This window comes from Microcaecilia unicolor, chromosome 3 (assembly GCF_901765095.1).
Source record: "Microcaecilia unicolor chromosome 3, aMicUni1.1, whole genome shotgun sequence".
NCBI lineage: Eukaryota > Metazoa > Chordata > Amphibia > Gymnophiona > Siphonopidae > Microcaecilia > Microcaecilia unicolor.
The window spans coordinates 332,597,417-332,619,559 of record NC_044033.1 but is presented as its reverse complement, the minus strand read 5'-3'; the positions used below and the strand labels follow the sequence as shown (position 1 = coordinate 332,619,559).

Here is a 22,143-nt window from a genome sequence, read left to right as displayed (position 1 = left end):
TGCGTGGAGCCCCAGATCTTTGTCGATTGACAGTCATTTTGTACTTCTTCCATTTTCTTACTATGGCACCAACAGTTGTCTCCTTCTCGCCCAGCGTCTTACTGATGGTTTTGTAGCCCATTCCAGCCTTGTGCAGGTGTATGATCTTGTCCCTGACATCCTTAGACAGCTCCTTGCTCTTGGCCATTTTGTAGAGGTTAGAGTCTGACTGATTCACTGAGTCTGTGGACAGGTGTGTTTCATACAGGTGACCATTGCCGACAGCTGTCTGTCATGCAGGTAACGAGTTGATTTGGAGCATCTACCTGGTCTGTAGGGGCCAGATCTCTTACTGGTTGGTGGGGGATCAAATACTTATTTCCCTCTGCAGAATGCAAATAAATTCATATACTTTCCACAATGTGATTTTCCGGATTTAATTTGTGATGTGCTATCTCTCACTGTTACCAATAACCTACCCTTCAATTATGGGCTGCTCATGTCTTTGTCAGTGGGCAAACTTACAAAATCAGCAAGGGATCAAATACTTATTTCCACCACTGTATGTGGAATCGCTAGCATGGCTTGATAAAAGAGGCACTTAGGGGACAATTCTATAAGTAGGCATCACCATTTAGGTGACCCAGAGTCATGAAGTGAAAGCCTATACTATGAGGGCACCCAAGTGCCCAGACTCCATTACAGAATACTAGTGTAATCCGGTATTAGTGTCATTACAATTAGGCAACCATAGTTATACCAGCCATAAACCTGATGTATTTGCGAGTGCCCAAATGCAGCACGGGCTGTCTTCCACTCCATGTTTTGTACCTGTTACGGCTGAGGGGAGATATGATAGAGGTCTATAAAATAACGTGTGGAGTGGAACAGGTAGACGTGAACCGCTTGTTTACTCTTTCCAAAAGTACTAGGACTAGGGGGCACGCAATCATAAGTACATATAAGTACATAAGTATTGCCATACTGGGAAAGACCAAAGGTCCATCAAGCCCAGCATCCTGTTTCCAACAGTGGCCAATCCGGGTCACAAATACCTGGCAAGATCCCAAAAAAGTACAAAACATTTTATACTGCTTATCCCAGAAATAGTGGATTTTCCCCAAGTCCATTCAATAACGGTCTATGGACTTTTCCTTTAGGAAGCTGTCCAAACCTTTTTTAAACTCTGCTAAGCTAACCGCCTTTACCACTTTCTTTGGCAATGAATTCCAGAGTTTAATTACACTGGAATGTTCAGTATTTCGAATGGCCAAGCAATGGTGCTCTGAAGTCTAGAAGAAAACACAGTTAATACCAAACAGGCAAACTCTTGGAGCCAATATGCAGAACCTCACTGTTCCTGCTTAGCCAAAGGTAACTGCAGCCTCCCCTCACAATAAAGTAAGCGGGCAGGAATGGTCCATACTGAGCTTGCCCAAGCACATAGAGATCTACCCCTGAATCCGGGGAAAGAACTCCGTGATGCCAAGTAACAGGAGTCATACAGAACTGGCACAACAACAAGTGACAGGAGATTGAATAGAGAAGATGAAGTAGGCAGTGCTGAAGAACATCCCAGGTTATTGAAGCATCGTGGAACAGCCAGGGATACCTAAAGGAAACAACACTCTGACAGACTTTAGCCAGGGAGGGCATCTGGACTGGTCTGGTATGATTAAAGGAAAGAAAATTATCAGGTAAGAACATAATTTTTCCTTCCTTGTCATCTATACTAGATGACAAAGCAGATGTAGCAAAGCAGTTTCCCAAAGGTGGAGGGGGGGAGAAAAGAAGAACGCAGATGGTTGAAAAATCAACAAAGTTATACACACAGCAAAAAACTGATCAGCAGAAAAGGATTCAAATATACAAACCACCAGGCTACCAAAATGGAACAGAGTTAGACACTAGAAAAGGAACTGAAGCCGTAGGACATAAAACAAACGTCCTGAGCAAAAGAAAAATTAAGTACCCCTGTCCTGAGAGTAGCAAAAGATACTCATGCCAAAGGACCCCCCTCGGAAGGAAAGCAACAGTCATAGCCGAGCAACAAGGAGAAGAACTGTCTCTCCTAGACCAGGATCCACTTCTCAGGACAAAGACTAACTCCCAAACCTGCCGGTCTGCCTTGAGTCCAAGGTGGTCAGATGAAGCGACCCTAACAAGTACTAGGAGTACGCAACCCCAAACAGTGTGCCACACTTCATAGAAGAAAGGAAGCAAGGCCCAGGAACCACCCAGACCCACGCCTAGTGAGAGAATCAAACTCCACAGAGCAAGAAGAGACTCCAGATTCGAGAGAACCAACCAACTGGAGCGCTAGTCTCTCCAAGAGAACCATGAAGAAAAGGGCAGCAGCATAACAGGGTACAACCGTAGAAAGAGTACTCCTCAACCAGCTTGCTCTGGACTTAGGGATGAAAGAACAGCGCCAAGAGAACAAAAGGAGACAAAAAGAAAGAGAGTCGAGAGCCACACTGTGGAGAAAAGACCCCCAAGGTGCCAAGTAGCCACAAAAGGAGCAGAGACAAATTCAAACTCCAGCAATGGAGAAGCTTCTCGCCAGCCACCAAGAGGCTACAGCAAGAAAAGGTGCCACAGGAATGGTAGCTAACAGGAGACAAGACAGCCTTGTCTATCAATCTAAACTGCGATATGCCACAGCTGCTGAGAAGTTACTATATCCAACCCACAGAAAAAAGCTGGGGTTGACCGACAAGGTGAAACAATGCCCAACAGGCAAAGGTGAAAATATGCTCCACAGTCAGAGACTGAACTGTGCTCAAGGGACAGAAAAGAAGCTGTGCTCATCAGGCAGAGTAGGATCCATGCTCAACGAGAACAAACGGATTTGCACTCAAAGCACACAAACTGAGCCACGCACCACGGGCAGAGAAAGAGTTGCACACCTCTGGCAAAGATAGAAATGCACTGAACAAGCAGGGAAGAAGCTGAGAGTAACAGACAGAGGATGAGCAGTGCCCCACTGAAAGAGCTGGATGTCAGAGGTACCTGAGGAACTGAAGCTGCGGTAGCGATGGAACTGTGTATAAAAAGCAGACAAAGAGCTGCGCTCCTGACACCAGCAAGAAACTGTGCTCCACACGCCAGCAAGGAGCAGCGCTCCACATGCCGACAAGGAGCTATGCTTCCTACGCAAACAAGAAGCTGTGTAGCACCTTCTTCACTGGTGACAGGAATAAATAAAGGCTTACCTCAGAGGCAGAAATTCAGATATACCTACCACCACAGAAGAGAAGAACCCCATAGGGGAGACAAGTTACTCCATGCCACAATCAATCATCACCCTGCTAGAAAGACAGCCAGGGGAGGTAGGGGAGGGGAGGGAACCAGGACCACTGGATATCACCCTAGCTGGCAGATGAGGAACTCAGGACCACTGAGTATCACCTAAAACTAGCCCCAACACGGCTACCAGCACACCCCTGGCTCCACTGTCACCAGAAGAATCTGGAACAGGAGCTACCAGCCAGCAATCCAGAGCAGCAGCACGATCCATCCACCATCCGCTAGGAGACAGAGAAAATACTGAACATTCCAGGCTGCACGATACCCTTAAGGGGCAGTTTACTTGGAACTATTTTTTCTGTCTCCTTCCGCTGGTAGATGGACACAACCCATTAGTCTGGACTGGTCTGGTATAGATGACAAGGAAGGGGGGCTGTTTTCGCCGCCCGCTGTGGCACTTTTTACCAGAGCCGGTAAAAAAGACTGGAAAAAGTCTTACCGCATGGCCATACAAGAGGGAGCACGTACCGCCACCCACTGAGGTGGCGGTAAGGGCTTCCACACTAACCCAGCAGAAACAGGTAGAGTGCGGTGCTGCCCGATTACCACCAGGTTATTGTGCACACATAAAAATCAAGCCCTATTTTCCCCAGCACAGGAAATGGCGTGCACTGGTGCTGGAACTTCCGCTAGTGCCCACCTTGGGATGGCAGTAGATTCAAACTGGCATGCGGAAAGCCTGCGTTGAGCTTACTGCCGCTTTGTAAAAGGATCCCTATACCACTTATGCACACTCTTACACAGTAGCGCGTAGGTGCTTTGCTGACACTTAATGCACACAATTGAACACTTACCCACAAAAGTGATAGTACTCTGTACCAGTGGCGTACCAAGGGGGGGGCAGTCCGCCCCGGGTGCACGCCGCTGGGGGGTGCCGCGCGCCTGCCGGCTTCGCTCTATCTATGCTCCCTCTGCCCCGGAACAGGTTACTTCCTGTTCCGGGGCAGAGGGAGCATGGAACGAACGAAGCCAACAGGAGCGAGGCACCCCTCCAGCAGGTAAAAACGCACCCGGGGGGGGGGGTGTCCTTTCACCGGGGGGATCGCACTGCACCCAGGGGGGTGTCCTTTCGCCGGGGGGAGGGGGGGTCGCGCTGCACCCAGGGGAGTGTCCTTTCACCGAGGGGGGGGGTCGCATCAGCGACCTGCCCCGGGTGTCAGCCACCCTAGGAACGCCACTGCTCCGTACACTTATGAGGTCAAGTGACACCACTTAGAATTGCAGGATACAGTGGGTTATAAATGTTTTAAATACATAAATATATGTGGGTGCACAGAGAAAGTACCCGCATATAATAAATGTAACCTACTTTGTACCACAGAAAGGCAGTATATCAAATCCCATAACCCTTACCCTTACCCTTATAGAATTGCCCTTTTAGTGTATGCACTGGTAGTCCCTATATACAAGTGTCCTTATGATCAACAATTCGAGACTTTCATTTTGATTTAGACATTCAAACGTATTTAAATGATGGAGCTGTATTTTGGGATAGCATATAAACCCTAATCCATGCAATCAAAGGAGTTTAGCAGGCAGTAAGGGGGTCTTTTACTAAGGCGCGCTCACGTTTTTGGCGTGCGCTACAATTGTAGGCGCACTAAACGTTAAAGACGCCAATGCATTCCTATGGGTGTCTCTAACATTTAGCGCACCCACAATTTTAGCGTGCACTAAAAACGTGAGCGCGCCTTAGTAAAAGACGCCCTATGGGAAAATTCCCCAGATTAGATTATACAGAGGATTTATGATTGCTATCATGAATTGTAATACTTTTTCTGTATAATTCCTTTCAAAGCAGTTCTTTAGACAGGTATATTTTGGGAGAGAGAGAGCATAATTGAAAACTAAGCTGTTGTGAAAGGCTTCTCTTGAAATAAAACTGTGATTCTATAAAGGACTTGAGCATGCAGAACAGCATTTTACATGTTCATGTAGGCTCTTATAAATTAATCTGGGTGCACACTCATTTAAAAAAATAAACACACAGAAACACAGAGGGGCATTCGGTAAAAGTCAACCAAAGTTAGGAGCTGGGATAATGTACGCTAAGCATAAATTCTCTGATGACAGTTCCTCAGAGAACAATCTTTATAGAATACTAGTTTAACACGCATTGCGCACCTAACTTTGGACACAAGTGTTTACGCCTGCCAAATGCTAGTGTAAATGCTAGCGCCCAACTAATGGCCATTTTTTTGCTTGATTTTACTATGTATTGGCGAGAACTAGGTGCTAAAAAATGTAATCTAAAAGTTATAAAGAGAACCAGAGGTAGGATAGATGTTAACTTATTCTGGACTAAACTACAGGGTCTGATTGATACCATTTCTCCAAATGATTTATCTAATAACTGGCATGATCATGTTTCAGAAATACTTAAATAACACAGAGAAATGATTTGATGAAGAACTCTTAATTTAAAAAAATAATGCAGAAAAAGTGAACGAGTTTGGAGAAGATCTATGTCCCAGGAAATCTACAAGATTTAGCATTCACAGATTTTATTGTACAAACAAATGATTACCAAAATAAATGAGAGTTGTATTCTAATCAGATAGGGGATAATCAGTTGTATACCCATAAGTTATTTCAATTGGTCAATAACCTTTTTAATGTTACTAATTTTACTTCTGAAAAGGGTATTATTTTACTCTCTGCTTCCACCTTGGCTTCCTATCTTGAAGAAAAGGTGGCAGTTATTTTGAGACAACTGCAGATTAAAATATTAGATGATTGCATGCTAACAAATTACATGAATGGTGTTCCTGTGGACAGGTTATGGTGCGATTCTGCACCTATGACTCCTGTTGATGTAAAATCACTAACGAAAAGATATACCAAATCTAACCATAGCTTAGATCCGTGTCCAGGGTATTTGTTGAATAATGTGAATGATGAGTTTCTGACTTCTCTAACAACTTGGTTCAACCAATGCGTGTTAGAAGGCAGATTTCCAGATAATGGTAATTGTTTTAACACCAATTCCAAAGAATCCAAACAGAAATTTGTCTTTACCAAGTAATTATCACCCATTGGCATCTATTCCTCTGTTCACCAAGACAATAGAAGGCTTTGTCTCTAAACAACTTGTCAACTATTTATTGGAAAAAAGCATCTTACATCCATCTCAGTTGGGGTTCCGTAAAAATCACAATACAGAGACAATAGTAGCTTCAATCATTACATATGGTAAAGCTTTATTAAGTCAAGGGTTTAAAGATATAATAATTCAATTTGACCTATCCATGCGCTGTCGGCGGAGGCCGTTTTTACCACGCGCGTGAGGGCCCTTTTTACCACAGTGGGTAAAAAAGCCCCCCAGTACACACGGCCATGAAGTAAGAGAACTCTTATCGCACGGCCATGTGACAGGAGCCCTTACCACCACTCACTGAGGTGGCGATAAGGGCTCCAGCGCTAACCCGGTGGTAACCGGGCAGTGTGTGGTGATGCCTGATTACAGCCAGGTTATTATTTATTTATATATTATTTATTTGCTGCATTTGTATCCCACATTTTCCCACCTCTTTGCAGGCTCAATGTGGCTTACATTATGCCGCCATGACAGTTGCCATTAGCGAAATAAGAAGAACAAAGTATTATTTCGATTAAGGCAGATGGAATTCATGAGAATTAGAAATAAATAATTAATACATTACAAGATATGCAAAGAGTAAAATGACAATATGATTAAAATAACCAATTTAAGGAATTCAGTGTTGATTAGTTCTAATATAGATATTAAATGAGTTTTTTATGAAGAATTCTTATTATAGGTCTTGTTGAATAAGTTCGGTTTCAGTGACCTCCGGAAAGTTGCTAGATCATGTGTTGTTTTCAAGGTATTCGGCAGTGCATTCCAACGTTGTGCGCAGATGTAGGAGACGTTGGATGCATATAATGATTTGTATTTGAGTCCCTTGCAGTTAGGGTAGTGGAGGTTTAAGAAAGTACCGCTGCGCAAGCTATTTCCAGCGGCAGTCCCATAAAAGCAAGCAGTAAGCCCTGACATATCAAGGGAATCGCAGACTAGGAGGCGTGAATTCTTGGCTTTTAAGCCAGGAATCATTGCCCTAGGTGGGACCTTCCTAGTGCGATTCCCCTGTAAATGTTTTATTTCCTTATTACTTATTTGTTGAACCTAAGAAATTACAAGAGTTTGTGGAGTTGAAAGAACAGATGAAGAACCCTCTGCAGCAACCTACTTTAGTTACCACTGTACCGGCTGCAATTACCGATTAACCTTCCTCCCTCAGAAAATGTGAATTGTAAGATTAACCATTTTGAGTTTTTCTTATTTTCTTTGAGATTGTTTTCCTGATCTTGGATCTCCCAATTGTGGACAATTATATAATATATATTGATGAGAGAAAATGTTTTCTTTTTCCTTTATATTAATTTCTGCTTTTCCTTACATTTATGTGATAAATGTGAATGTAATTAAGTAAAATGATAAATAAAAATAATAATAAAAAAGAACTGTTTCACAACCAAACATTCATTCATAAGTACATAAGTAATGCCACACTGGGAAAAGACCAAGGGTCCATCGAGCCCAGCATCCTGTCCACGACAGCGACCAATCCAGGCCAAGGGCACCTGGCAAGCTTCCCAAACGTACAAACATTCTATACATGTTATTCCCAGAATTGTGGATTTTTCCCCAAGTCCATTTAGTAGCGGTTTATGGACTTGTCCTTTAGGAAACCATCTAACCCTCTTTTAAACTCTGCCAAGCTAACCACCTTCACCACGTTCTCCGGCAACGAATTCCAGAGTTTAATTATGCGTTGGGTGAAGAAAACTTTTCTCAGATTTGTTTTAAATTTACTACACTGTAGTTTCATCGCATGCCCCCTAGTCCTAGTATTTTTGGAAAGCGTGAACAGACGCTTCACATCCACCTGTTCCACTCCACTCATTATTTTATATACCTCTATCATGTCTCCCCTCAGCCGTCTCTTCTCCAAGCTGAAAAGCCCTAGCCTCCTTAGTCTTTCTTCATAGGGAAGTCGTCCCATCCCCGCTATCATTTTAGTTGCCCTTCGCTGCACCTTTTCCAATTCCATAAGTACATAAGTAAGCTTCAGCTTCAAATCCACTGGGTTGAAATAAAATAATAAACAGAAGAGCAATGGGCAATAACAAACCCTTGCAGGATACCAGTTTATATAAATTAAGACAAGGAGATTGTATGATTTGCAGAAAACCTTAGAACAGGTATCCTTTAAATCCAGTCCTTGAGAGCCACAAACTAGTCTGGTTTTCAGGATTTCCACAATATGCTTGAGGGAGCTGATGTATATTCAATACGAAAATCCTGGAAACCAAACTAGTTTGCAGCCCTCAAGGACTGGATTTCACAACTTTTACCTTATAAGATAGGGAGGATAACAGCCATGCCAGACAGCATGTGATCCATCTAGCGAAAAACAACAAAGAAAAAAAGTAGAATACAGTCCTTTGAGACAACTGAATAAGAACATTGTTCTTTCTCCTCTCACTGCTATGGAAGCGTACATGTAAACTAGATACCAGAAAGGTGCTGCCAACCATTCCATCCCCAAGGGCTAATGAATGTTTCAGAAAATGCTTAGCTACAAATACTATGTAATTACCTTAGTTTTACACCTGCTTATGACGAATTGGCATTTGTGTTCAGAGTACATTTAATTTTAATTTTTGTTTTTCTATTTTCAAGAAAAGAACTCAACATTACTGTCTGTTGAGAAAATATCCCCCTCGTGTATGTCATAGTGCAACAGTTTCTTTTCATTTTTCATTTCTAGTATTTCTAACCTACCCTATCTTTACACTTCTAGATGAGTAACAACACAAAAAATAAACACAAGTAAAGACAACAATTATCAAAAATAAAATACGTAAAACAGTTCATAAAATCTAATCATAATAGTCATAAAATTAAAATATAAAACTAAGGGCCCTGTTTACTAAGGTGCACTACCATTTTTAGCACGCGCTTATGCTACAGACACCCATAGGAATATATGGGTGTCTCTAGCATTAGCATGCACTAAAAACGCTAATGCGCCTATAGCACAGCTTAGTAAACAGATCCCTAAATCAGTCTGCTTTTATGTAAACATTGTAAAGATCCAGTGGTTATAGTAAAGCACACAGAACAATTACATACCCATTCAGAACACTTATAAGCCAAGGACTCCTGCTGGCTGATAACATTTTGGAAGGTAATATTTGAAACTAATAGTGTACATGGGGGAGGGGTGTTGATGACCTCAGGAGATATTTAAATGTGTCACGACAGCATATTGCATCGTACTGATACACTTTTGACTGACCTTGTTACTCTCTACATGAAATGAGGTTCTACCATATACAGAGATGCAAATAAAAAACAAAGAGCAAATAAATTAATAAATGTCTGAATAGCTAAGTATATTGAACCTGTGGGTTTTGTTTACCGCTGGAAAAAAAAAACAATTTCTGGCTAACTTGGAGAAGCATATAGGGCTGGATTCTATATAAGGTGCGGTGAGTAGCATGAATTAAATTGTGCGTGTGGGGTGTCACATGTCGCCATGGGATCTTGCCAGGTATTTGTGACCTGGATTGGCCACTATTGGAAACAGGATGCTGGGTTTGATGGACCTTTGGTCTGTCCCAGTATGGCAGTACTTATGTACTTATGAATAGCTGAGGTCCATACAGTCCTCCCAATTATCAGCAATTTATCTGCTTTATCACCTGAAAATCTACCCCTACCTTGGATAATCAGCAACTATGTACCTCACAGCTGACAAGTGGAACAGGGGAGTGCTGGGTTTGGAGAGGGATGACCTCAAAAACCACTCAAAAGAGAAGGAGAAGCTATGGCCAACAGACCACAAAATGGTTGATCAGTGCAGCCCTGCCACAGCCTCGTTGGGCTTGGCGTGGGTGTCTGAAAAATTGGCTGAGTTAACTGCAGCAGTAGAGATTGCGTTTGATAAAAAAAATTGCAGCAGATTTATGATCGGGCAGAAGAAGCGCATGAATGATTGGATAACATCTATTTGAAGTTGGATGTTGGACTGCAAAGAACGTTGGGTCTGGAGGACTGCACTGCCACAATGGTGGAGGCTCAAACCATATTAAAGCAGAGGGTTCTGGATTTGGAGGCAAAGTTGGACAATTTAGAGAATTTAGAGAATCACAGCAGAAGGAACAATCTGCATTTGGTTGGCTTACCAGAATCTCTCCTAGATAAAGATTTGCCTACCTTTCTGGAAACCTGGAAAACTGTAACCAGCTGGACCAATGTAAAATTTATAGCACTGTCTTTTCATAGGTGGGTTAAGACTGTTGTGTGTTAAGTTTTCTGTATAGGTTTTGAGTGTCTTTTTGTAGGGTTTTGTGTTATTTCATAAAGTGTCTGGCCCTATTGTTTTTGATATGCTGGCTTCATATTCAGCACTTTGGTGCGTGTGTGTTTTTGTTGATTTTATTAATAGCCATAATGAATATGTATGAGATGTATATATGCAAATGAATATGCAAATGTGCCAAGCCACACTCTTTGCCCCCCCCCCCCCAAATGAAATGGTCAAACTATGCCCATGGATTATTATCCCTATTTGCACAGTGCTGCATAATAAGCAACTAAGATATGCCCTCTTCTATCCAGCTAAATTACAGGTTACACATGATGGCCACACTCAGTTGTTTGAAAGGGTAGTAGATGCTCAGATCTATCTGCAGACCTTGGAAGCTATACCTACATAACATCTGCTTTTCGGTCGATGTTGAAGTGCTTCAGTTTGGATGGCCTCTATTTGATGCTAGCGTTCGTATATATCGTTTGCAACAGGCCTTGATTGGGTCTGCAGTAATACGCTGTTTCTTTGCTGTGGATATCGAATCCTGCTAACATTGGAACCTTAAGTTGGGGACCCTAGCTACCAGTTGTGGTTTTTGGCCTTGCAGAAGTATTTCATATCAGGTGCTTGGTATTGGTGTCGCTATAACGAATCTGGTACATTACTCAGTTTTATGACTTATTTAGAGGGTACCAATACTTTTTGACCTGATAGGCACCCACACAGTCTAGGTTATCTTCAAGGGAACTTAGGTGGGGGGGGGGGTGAATCAGGATTTATATAGTACTGGAGAATTTGACTATGATCTAATATCTGGATGTTTGCCTTTTTTAAAATTCTTATCTTCTCTTATTTGGCGAGGTGGTAATTGGCTTTTGGGGGGCCGGGGTGGGGCTAGGGTGACATTAAGTGACAGTTTTGAATTTTGGGGGGATATGGGGGGTTTCATTGGGAGGAAAGTATTGGGGGAAGCTCTGTTCGCATCTGTGGGGAGGAAGGTTCTCAGAGGTTGGGATGGAGAATGGAGGGGAAGCATTATTGATATTGCCTGGGTTTGTCTTCCGTGTCCTGGGAATTCTCATTATCAATCTGGAGAATACTGTGGATCTTTAGGGGATGTTGAGGGCTGGGATAACATCTCCAGAACCATCTTCTATTACAGGTCAATCATTATTGCATTATTACATAATGGTTTTGAAGTTTAATTCTTGGAGTGTTGAAGGTATTACTTCTCCAGTTAAGAGAAAGAAAATTTTGCATAGTTTGCACCGTAAAGGTGCTTCCATATCAGTGTTACAAGAGACACACCTAACATCGACTGAACATCTAAAATTACATACTTGATGGGTTGGAGATTATATTGAGGCCCATGCAAAAGGGAAGAGAGCAGGCATTATCATACTGTGTCATAAAAACTTACATGTTGAGAAAAAGATGGGTGGTGGAATGGGAGCTCTTTAAACCACTCCAACCTCATTACCTATTGAATGACCTCCCCAGGAACCTCTCTCATCACTGGAATTGTTACACCCCATATGGATATCCTTGCGATATTTGTTACCTTATCTATGCCAGAATCTGTCATGTATGGATTTTATACCCCTGGTAACTCTGATTTTGGTTCTGGATTAAAGGATCTTTCACCAATGGGCATTCAAAGGGGTGGTATATGTAGCAGACCTATTACAAGATAATGGTACTTTGACATCCAGAGCCATGCTACTGTAGACATTGGGATCCCATCATTAGGATCCATTCGCATATCTTCAAGCAGTTCATTATGCTTCACAATTGCTTTGGAATAACTGTTCTCTGGGCCTGATCCATTTGCTAAAATAGTTTTTCCTCTCTTCAGGTAGATCCCAGTTTTCAGTTTCCAGTCTATATGGAGTGCTTACTCTAGTAATCTGGTAGGAAATACACCCAATTGGTTCAGAAGTGGAATGAAGAGTTGAGGATGGGTATTCGAGAGGGAGACATTCTTAAATTCTTGCAATCAATACAAAATTGCATGCACCGTGCCTTCCATAGGCAATGCCAATACAGGACCACAACTAGATCATATTTCTCTCCAAAACAAGCCTTTTATGCAGGGTGTCTTTCCTCTGGGACATGTCTTAAATGTGATTCTGCAGATGCCACACTCTCCCATGCTTTGTTGACTTATCTCTCTGACAGTTCTGGCTTAATTTGATTGGATACTGGGAGCAGTTACTCCACAGGTCTATTATTTCCTCACCGAAAGGTATTTTGGGGGGGAATGTGGAGAGTTGTAGTTTGCTTCTGCGGAAAGAACGCTTGTTAATCTATAAAGCTAGTGTGATGGGTAAAAAATTGGATGTTGAGTTCTCCACCTACTTTTTGGCACTGGAGGAATGCTCTGCACACTTTATTGGTCATGGAGGCTTGGGATGCCTGTCATACTTTGAAAAGGAAACAGAGATTTTGGGCTATTTGGGAACCTTATCTGCAATCTTTATCATCACCTGCACTTAGCCTTATTTCGAATAAGCTATCATTGTAAACTGATTTTTTTTTTAACCTAGGCATGACAGACTGTTGTTTGGGGTATTGGGGGGGGGGTCGGGAGGGGTACTCTGGATTCATTTAATGTATTTGTAATGTTTGTAGGGCGCTGTAAGAGTCCAAGCTCCCTACAGATTATATGATCTGCTCAGTTTGTTATGGAGTTATGTTTGGTTATTTTCTATGAAAATGTTAATAAACACAGTTAAACTAAACTGTGCACGTGGCTAATTAACGCATGCTCCTCAACTGAGTAACAAGCCAATCAGTGATGATAATTGGCTAATAACAACCAATTATCACTAATTGGCAATAATTGGAATTTATGCACACTTATTTTTAGGTATGTTCTATAAACAGGCGTGCGTAAATTCCAACATGCATAGCTGAAAAGGGAGTGTAGCCATGAGAGGAGTGTGACGATGCTGGGGGCATTACTCAAATTTAAGCACATTGTTATAGAATTCAGGGCAACATGTCTACATTTAAGTATGGGTATTTGCACCAGGTTTTCAGTGGCAAAAATGGCTGCACCTAAATTTAGGATCTATACCATGGACTTCAGCAGTGCCACTTGCTAAACCAATCCTTACATTAACAAGAATCTCGCATCCACCTCCTCAACGGTCCACTGGTATAAGACTCTTATAACTTATTTCTGACTTATAAACTCTGTCTCATACATATCTTATATTTTATAAATTTTCTAATTTTAATGTTATATTCTGAATGTGAGAATACTCATCTTAAAGATGTGGCAAATAATCAGTCAAGGGCTAAGCTCCCGAGTGATTATTTGCCACTTCTTTAAGATGAGCATTCTTTAAGATGAGTATTCTTACATTCAAAATATAACATCAAAATTAAAAAATGTATAAAGTATAAGATATGTAAGAGACAGAGTTTATAAGTCAGAAATAAGTTATGAGTCTTATACCAGTGGACTGATGATGAGGTGGATTCTTGATTCTTGCTAATATAAGGATTGGTTTAGCAATTGGCACCGCTGAGGTCCGTGGTACAGATCCTTATTTGGTGGAGGTTAATGATCGATGGATGACTAAGGACCTCCAGAAAGAACTGATGTGCAATTATTATTGGTGTTTGCACCTAAATGCAGACACGTTCCCCAGTCCTATGTGCTATTCTATATATTGCGTTAGGAGTTAATTGGCCACATCTAGATTTTAGATGCCATTTACAGAATCTGGCCCATACTGTATTCTTCTGTATAATTTTTCCACATTGCTTCTTTTCACAATGTAGCACTCACAGCTACTTGCATGAGACCAAATGTGCCCAGGTATAAACCATCTCCGATCTCTTCTCTGTAACACAGGACCAAATGCATCTTGTTCTGACAGAACACATTGTCCCAACTACATGCTACCCCTTTTAAGCCTAAGAATGTCAAAAAATATCATCCAAGGATGTCTATCCATTGAAGAAATCAAATTTTAGTCCATGAAGCAAGAGCACCAGTGCACATCTATACCCCAAAGTTGCTGAAACCTCCATAGAATTACTCTTCATGTAAATCTCAAGACAAGCATTTAAGAGCTATAACTACATGTAAACAGTAAAACAGAAAAATGTGAAGTAGCTGATGAAAATACTAATCTGTCTTCGGTCTGCAGGAGGCATATAAATCATGATAATATGACAGGAAATTCGTGTTATTTTGTCAGTCAACTGTGGGTACTCACATTAGTTACTGCACCTGCAATGTTAACCTGTTCAACCTCAATTAATAATCAGAGCTGTTTAAGACAGAGGATTGATTAAAATCAAAATGTTATCTGTTTTTTTAAAGCATTCAAACTGATCAATCTTTAAAAGATGGGAGAGATGTATGGAATAGGCAAAGAAAAAGTAGAAAACAGCTTAAGAATATTGTGTGTGCACCATAAAATTTGCATCTGAACCAAATTTGTGCTTCATAGAAAACTCCCTCCTTATAATCCCTAGGATTTAGAGAATTGTGCAAAGCAAAAAAAATCTTGCAAATATATCTCCTTTCATTTTGCTTGCACAATGTAGGATAAAGATAAGCTTTGCCTTAGACATTCCTTTGGAAAAGACAAAAACCACTAAACAAAACTGTACGTGCCAAAAGAAGCAGAACACTTTAATTTGCCGCATCACTCGATATTCTAGTTATCTTGATGATTCTAGTCTGAGAACTCTATATCACTTTATATAAGAGCATAAGAGGTAACAGAATTTGTTTCTGGATTACAAAAACATGCTCCATATTTCGTAAGCTCCTCCTTGAGCACTGAAATTTACCCTTAAATTCTGAAGCAGGTGGTGGTGCATCCTGTCCCACAAAAAAGGTTAAATTTGGTCTAATTTGGTGTCTTTGACCAAAATGGTTGAGAAATGAGTTTTGATATATCTAATGGAGCTCATAGAAGACCATTTCTTATTAGATCCTCGTCAAGGTGACTTTCAGACAGGAGACTGCCACTGATACTGTATTGTCTGCCATGTCTGACTGTATAAACTATCACATGGCCAAAAAACAACATGGATTTGCTGATGCTAATCGAGACCTTGAACTCTTTGATACCCTCGACCATGTAACACCTTTATGCATTGGGCATGAGAGGCAAGAGGTATCATAGTTCCCTCTAAGCTAAGCAGGAGTCATCCACCTACAATCCTGCCAGTGGGGGTACTGTTTCACTATTACATTTTCAGTAGTGAGGGACAGGCAAGCTCTGCAGGACTCCAGAGAATCTGCCTTTGATTGAAAACATAATACTGAAGCACCATCACTTACTGACGGCAATGCAGTTGAAGGGCTCCTGCTCAGCTTAGAGGGAACAGTACAAAGTATATGCATGGTTCCAACTGTTTCTTGCTGGTGCGAGGTGCAGGAATCCACATGAAGATTCCTGCCATCAAGCATCCTGCATAGGTCATTTCTCTCTGCATGCTATTTAACATCTGCAGTACTTGGCATCCCTGTTACGTGCCAAGAATTACAGTTTTTGGATATATGCAGATGGTATGCAGATGTTATGCCCATCAACCACTCCTCTGGCATGTCTGATATTGTAAATATGTGTCTGGAATGTGATTATGTGCGTGATTGGCTGCCCCAGAATAAGCAAATTTTAAACACAGCCAAGACAGTTCTTCTTGACTATAATTATGTGCAGTCCGTAGGCAACGTCCCTATACTGACCAGCAACTGTTCAGGATGTTGCTCTTTCCATCTCAGTTTATGCAGAGATTCACTCAAGGGGATGCACTGCTTGATATAAAATTTACAATTTTTTAACAGCACGACAGTAGTAAAATGACCAAATACTGTATAAACATAAATACAATCAATGAAATAAACTTGAAACCTAGTAATAGAACTAACATGATACAGTATAAGAAATAAACATTTAACTGCACTGTAAAACAATCATGCAACAGAAATATAATAGATGTCAGCAGAATACGATCAAGTCCATTCTATTCTAGCCATTTTATTTTTCAAAATTTGACTTGTGCATAAGTTATGCCATCTTCTAGAGCTGCAGTCGGTTGCTTTTTGCCACAGCTGATTGGTGATATATATTTCATGAAGATTGTATGTGATTTTTGGGTGCTTATGTTTTGGGCATGTTTTGAAACACAATTGTTGCTTTGTGGACACATTTGAGGTTTTGACACTGCATTAATATATGGCATTTGTTCACAAATGGAATTACAAGGATGTGTGAACACAGTCACTATGTTTAGCAAAAGTAGCTATTTAAGCTCTATTTTGCTTTTGTAACATACTTATAATATATGTAACTGGTGACAAACTGAGTGATTCTTTATTATATATTATATAATCACCTTATTGGTTTAATATGTCCTTGAAAGCATTATAGAAGTTTTAGAGGGCATTTTTGTAGTCATCTTCTACAGCTGGAGCATTTTTGGTGCTAGATTACTGTAACTCTCTGTTTTTAAGTCTTCTGAATCTATATACTGATCACTCTTTAGGTGATATAAAACTCTGCAACCCAACTGAGTACTGGACATCTGATCAACAATCATATTACCTCCTCCCATCCACATACATACATACATACAGCCGCAGGCCTTCCTCTTGTTACTTATTAGTCAAGGAATCAAATTTAAAATTTGAACTATGTTTCATTGCTTGCTAGCTGGGGAAGATTTGAAATGCCTTCGGGACTTGTCAAGGGTTCACTAGCCCACATTTTACTCTTGCTCAACTGGCTCTAGAATGTTAATTGTCCCTTTAGTATCCCATGTGAGATTATCCACCACACAAGACTGTTTTTTGCTGATACAGCTCCTGGGAGGAAGAGGAGGGAGCAAGTCCCACTCATCACTCAACAACGACTCCAAGTGGTCAAATTACTGGGTCCAGAGGGCACTGTGGTCTCTGGCCCCTATGAGGATTACTACATAAGTACTGCCATACTGGGACAGATCAAAGGTCCATCAAGCCCAGCATCCTGTTTCCAAAAGTAGCCACTCCAGATCACAAATATGTGGCAAGATCCCAAAAAAGTACAAAACATTTTATGCTGCTTATCCCAGAAATAGTGGATTTTCCCCAATTTAATAATGGTCTTTGGACTTTTCCTTTCGGAAGCTGTCCAAAACTTTTTAAAACTCTGCTAAGCTAACCGCCTTTACCACATCTCTGGCAACAAATTCCTGAGTTTACTTACACGTTCAATGAAGAAAACTTTTCTCCGATTTGTTGTAAATTTACTACTTTGTAGCTTTATCTCATGCCCCCCAGTCCTAGTATTTTTGGAAAGCATAAACAGACGCTTTACGTCTACCCGTTCCACTCCACTCATTATTTTATAGACCTCTATCATATCTCCCCTCAGCCGTCTTTTCTTCAAGCTGAAGAGCCCTAGCCACTGCCTTTCCTCATAGGGAAGTCGTCCCATCCCCTTTATTATTTTCGTCACTCTTCTCTGCAACTGCAAGTGGTTCCCAAACCTGTCCTGGGGGACTCCCCAGTCAGTGAAGTTTTCAGGATATCCGCAATGAATATTCATGAGAGAGATTTACTCTATAGACTTGCATGGGAAGGCGTTTGCGGGAATCCTGCGGAACCCGCTGGGTTCCCACGGGGACGGAAGCCGTTCCTGCGGGGTTCCCATGGGGATGGAAGCCGCTCATGCGGGGTTCCCATGGGGACAGAAGCCGCTCCTGTGGGGTTCCCGTGGAAGTGTACGCCTCTCACTTAGTTATTTGAGTGCTGTCTCCTCCTCCTCTTTGCTTTAACAGCACAGATGCGGAAAGTCTCCATTAAGGAGGTGGTAGAGACACAAATGGTAACGGAATTCAAAAAGGCATGGGATGAACACAGAGGATCTCTAATTAGAAAATGGAAGTTATGAAAAATCTAAACTTAAATGGCTGCATGTGTGTGGATGTGTAGAGTGACGCTTAGATGGTGACTCTGGCTGTGATGAACTAGGGCCGATGCCGGGCAGACTTGTGTGGTCTGTGTCTCAAATACGGCAATCTGGTTTAGGATGGGCTGGGAAGGGCTTAGACAGCAAATTTTATTGGCTGGAACATGAGGACAGTACTGGACAGACTTTTACAGTCTATTTCCCACAAATGAGAAGACAAATAGGTTGGAGTGGGCTTTGATGACAACTCCACCAGTTGGATCATAAGGATAGGGCCAGGCAGACTTCTATGGTCTATGTCCCAGAAACACCAAAGAAAGACCATAATCAAGAAAATAATATCACATTCATTATTGAATTATTCGTGAATTGATAATGAGCGTGACTATTGGGCAGACAGGACCGTTCAGGTTTTTATCTTCTGTCACTTACTATGTTACTATTAATCTTCTCTGCTCCCGGGCTGATGCGCAGACCTCAGCTCTGACACAGACACAAGCATCAGATGTCACCTGACCTACTGGTGTGTGCATGTGGCGACCTCTCAGAACACATGTGCGCACCAGAGTGTTCCAAGTTCCAACTTCTGTTCCTTCCTTGCCTGAAGTGCTGCAGCTCAAACCCAGAAAGAGACAGAGAGCTGACCGGAATTTTTTTATGTACCATTAAATTCTTGCGGGGACAGGTGGGGACAGGTTAAATTCTTGCGGGAACGGGTGGGGACAGGTTAAATTCTTGCGGGGACAGGTGGGGATGGCTAATATTTCTGTCCCCGTGCAACTCTCTAATTTGCATGCACCACCTCTAGTGTATGCAAATCTCTCTTATCAATATTCATTGCGGATATCCTGAAAACCTTACTGGCTGGGGAGCCCCCAGGACAGGTTTGGGAATCACTGATTGGTAGACTATCAAGCTCATTTTCAAAGCACTTAGCCTCCCAAAGTTCCATAGAAACCTATGGAACTTAGCCTCCCAAAGTGCTTTGAAAATATGCATATATGCCTACTGAACTGGAATCCTCACCCATGCATTGTCCCCATCATAATATGATGGTTCAAGATTCAATAAGGTAAAGTTCAAAAGTTATAATTATATAACAATTCCAAACTTAAACGATGTAGTAAATCAGAAAAGTCTCTCTCTAGTCAGTGCCTTAGCCAGCACCACAGCGTCAGTACTTTAATTGGAAATCGGACATCCTATTCTTTCAGCACATCAGCATTTTTTTTTCTGAGAAAAGATCAAGCATCTTTTCCACAGTGTTTGAGAAAGCTTGGAAAAAATTAGCTCCTTTGAACCTTGTCCCAAGTGGAAATGCCATTTTAACTTTCAGTGGCCTGGCAAATATTTCTCTACAGTGAAATGCACAATACTCGTCCTGATCAGGAATTTTCTCCTTGCTTTGGGAGGAGGATGAAATGTTAACTCCAAGAATATGACATTCCATCAGCTAGGTTTGTTTTAAAGCCATTTGTCTAAAGGATGTGCATACTTGAAATCTAAATTACATTGTTTTACAGTCCACAAATATTACAAAAGGATAAGTTAGGCAAACCAAGCATTCCACAGTCTTTTCCAAGAAACATTAGTGTATACATTGGAGGGGTTTTCTTCACTAATTTGACTCACTTCCCAAAATGTTTCTATGCTACAGTGCTTCAATCTAATCTAGACATCATTTTGTCGTAAATCCTGTTAATGTGGTGGAGATAAGCCATGGTTTGCTTCCAACCTTAAAATCTGGCTAAAGCATTCAACATATGCTGAGTGATTTACAGAGCAAAAGACTGGACGACAGTGGTGGGAAGTCCAAACAGGATTCACTTAGGCACATTAAACAAATCTAAATGCAGGGGAGGAAAGTCATGCAAAGAAATCTGGAAGTCACTACATTCAGGGGATGCAGGTGTTTAGAGACCAAAGCACTTTTTAGTGCCTTGGAATTAATTAAAATACATATCATGTACTGAAAGAAAGGCAACACACTGAATCTGTATTCTTTAAACAGCAGGGATATGAAACGAATTCACTAAGTATGCACTAGATTTTTAATTAATGACACTTATTTTCCGGGAGTTAAAGTCCTTTGAAGAACAGTAGCTCCCTTTCCCTTAATATACAGCGTGAACCGTAGGAACCTGCTTTTCAAAATGATTGGGGGGGGGGGGGGTAAATTCTTGTTCCGTTAAGGAATTAGCTCAGTATCGGGGGGGGGGGGGGGTGTTCAAGCACCCACAAAGCTGCCACCTATGGTGTGTGTGAAGTTTGAACCATTTCTTTCTTTCGTGGGCAGGTTTTCAAAAGGTTGAGCGCCCAGTACCAGTAGTCAGGCAACTGACAGTTACATCCACAACTGGGCTGGCTTGGTTTTCTTTACACGGATACCCACCCTTTCCTCGAAAACTGCTGCAAACTCTTCCCAAGTTTTAAACCAGAAAAAAGTGCTTCACTTCTTTGTCACGTTGCCAATACCCGTGAGTTCATGTAAAGAAATGTATGTATTAAACCACGACAACGAGCCAATCGCTTCTTTCCTGAAGCCAAACACTTCCAACCTCTCAGGGTAAGGAAGGGGTCCCCCCCCCCCCCCCATTTTATAGGTCCCTCCATCCCAGCTATTTGTCTTTCTACTTCGGCCGAGGCAATGCACCACGGGGTGGTGCCCATCCTCTCGGGATACATAACCTGCGGTCCTACCTGTCGCGTCGAGGAGTGCAGGGAGCAGCAGGAGAAACAGCAGGCAGAGGCGCAGAGGAGCCCGGCTGGCTTCCAGAGCCATGCTTGCCCGTGGATGGCAGAGAGCGCAGGCGGCGGTGCACGTGCAGCAGGGCGCGAGCGCTGTCTGAGGGAAACAGCTGTGCCGTTCGCGCCGCCACTGCAGCAGCAGCATCCAAACCCCCAACAGCAGCAGCAGCAGCAGCAGCAGCAGCAGCAGCAGCAGCACGTTGTCTGCTCGCGCTCCTCCTCCGAGCCTCGGGCGCCCTCTCCCGGCCTGCGGCGGGAACTGCGGGCGAAGAGGGGGTTTTTCTCGTCAGGTCTGTGCTCTTCCAGCTTACTTACCTCAGTGGAAAGAGTAAAAGAGGTTGGAGAGAGCCCCGGCCTTCAAGTTCTGCCGTGTGTATCCATCTTCCTTTGTCATATCTGATCTGGGCATAAAAAGTAAATAAATACATGAACAATGTTTGAAAGGAAAATGGGTAAAAAAAAAATGGTCAGCTGACTCCAATAAAGCACTGAGTTTGGGGCCCTAGCCAAATAATCTTATGGAAGGTACGAATTGAGGTATTTTGTTTTTGAGATTTTTCCTTCAGAATCCAAATGTTTCCCATGGTATTTCATGGCACAGTTGAGTAAAAATAGAAACTGATGGGGTTGATGTGTTATACCAGTCCTTCTTCCTTCCAACAAATATTCTTGTGTGTATGGAATAGGTAAGGGGCAGATACTTATTTTTTGTAAATGATTTTTGTTATGAGAAAAGAAAGCAGACACTTTTGCTAATTTTGACAATATTGTCCTCACAGACATCAAAATATTTAAACACAGAAAACAGCTTCCTATATTATTCTGCTAGACCAGTCCAGACA

The 22,143-nt window shown here is 41.9% G+C and overlaps 1 protein-coding gene across 1 annotated transcript in view; it reads right to left on the bottom strand.

Annotated features, from left to right (window-relative positions):
- Positions 1-21,416, bottom strand: part of FNDC1 (fibronectin type III domain containing 1) — a 312,818-nt gene extending 291,402 nt beyond the window's left edge. Inside the window, 1 exon segment of the mRNA XM_030198432.1 lies at positions 21,254-21,416. Coding sequence (XP_030054292.1) covers positions 21,254-21,335 — 82 coding nt within the window. The 5' untranslated portion in view covers positions 21,336-21,416.
- Between the last annotated feature and the right edge of the window lie 727 nt (positions 21,417-22,143).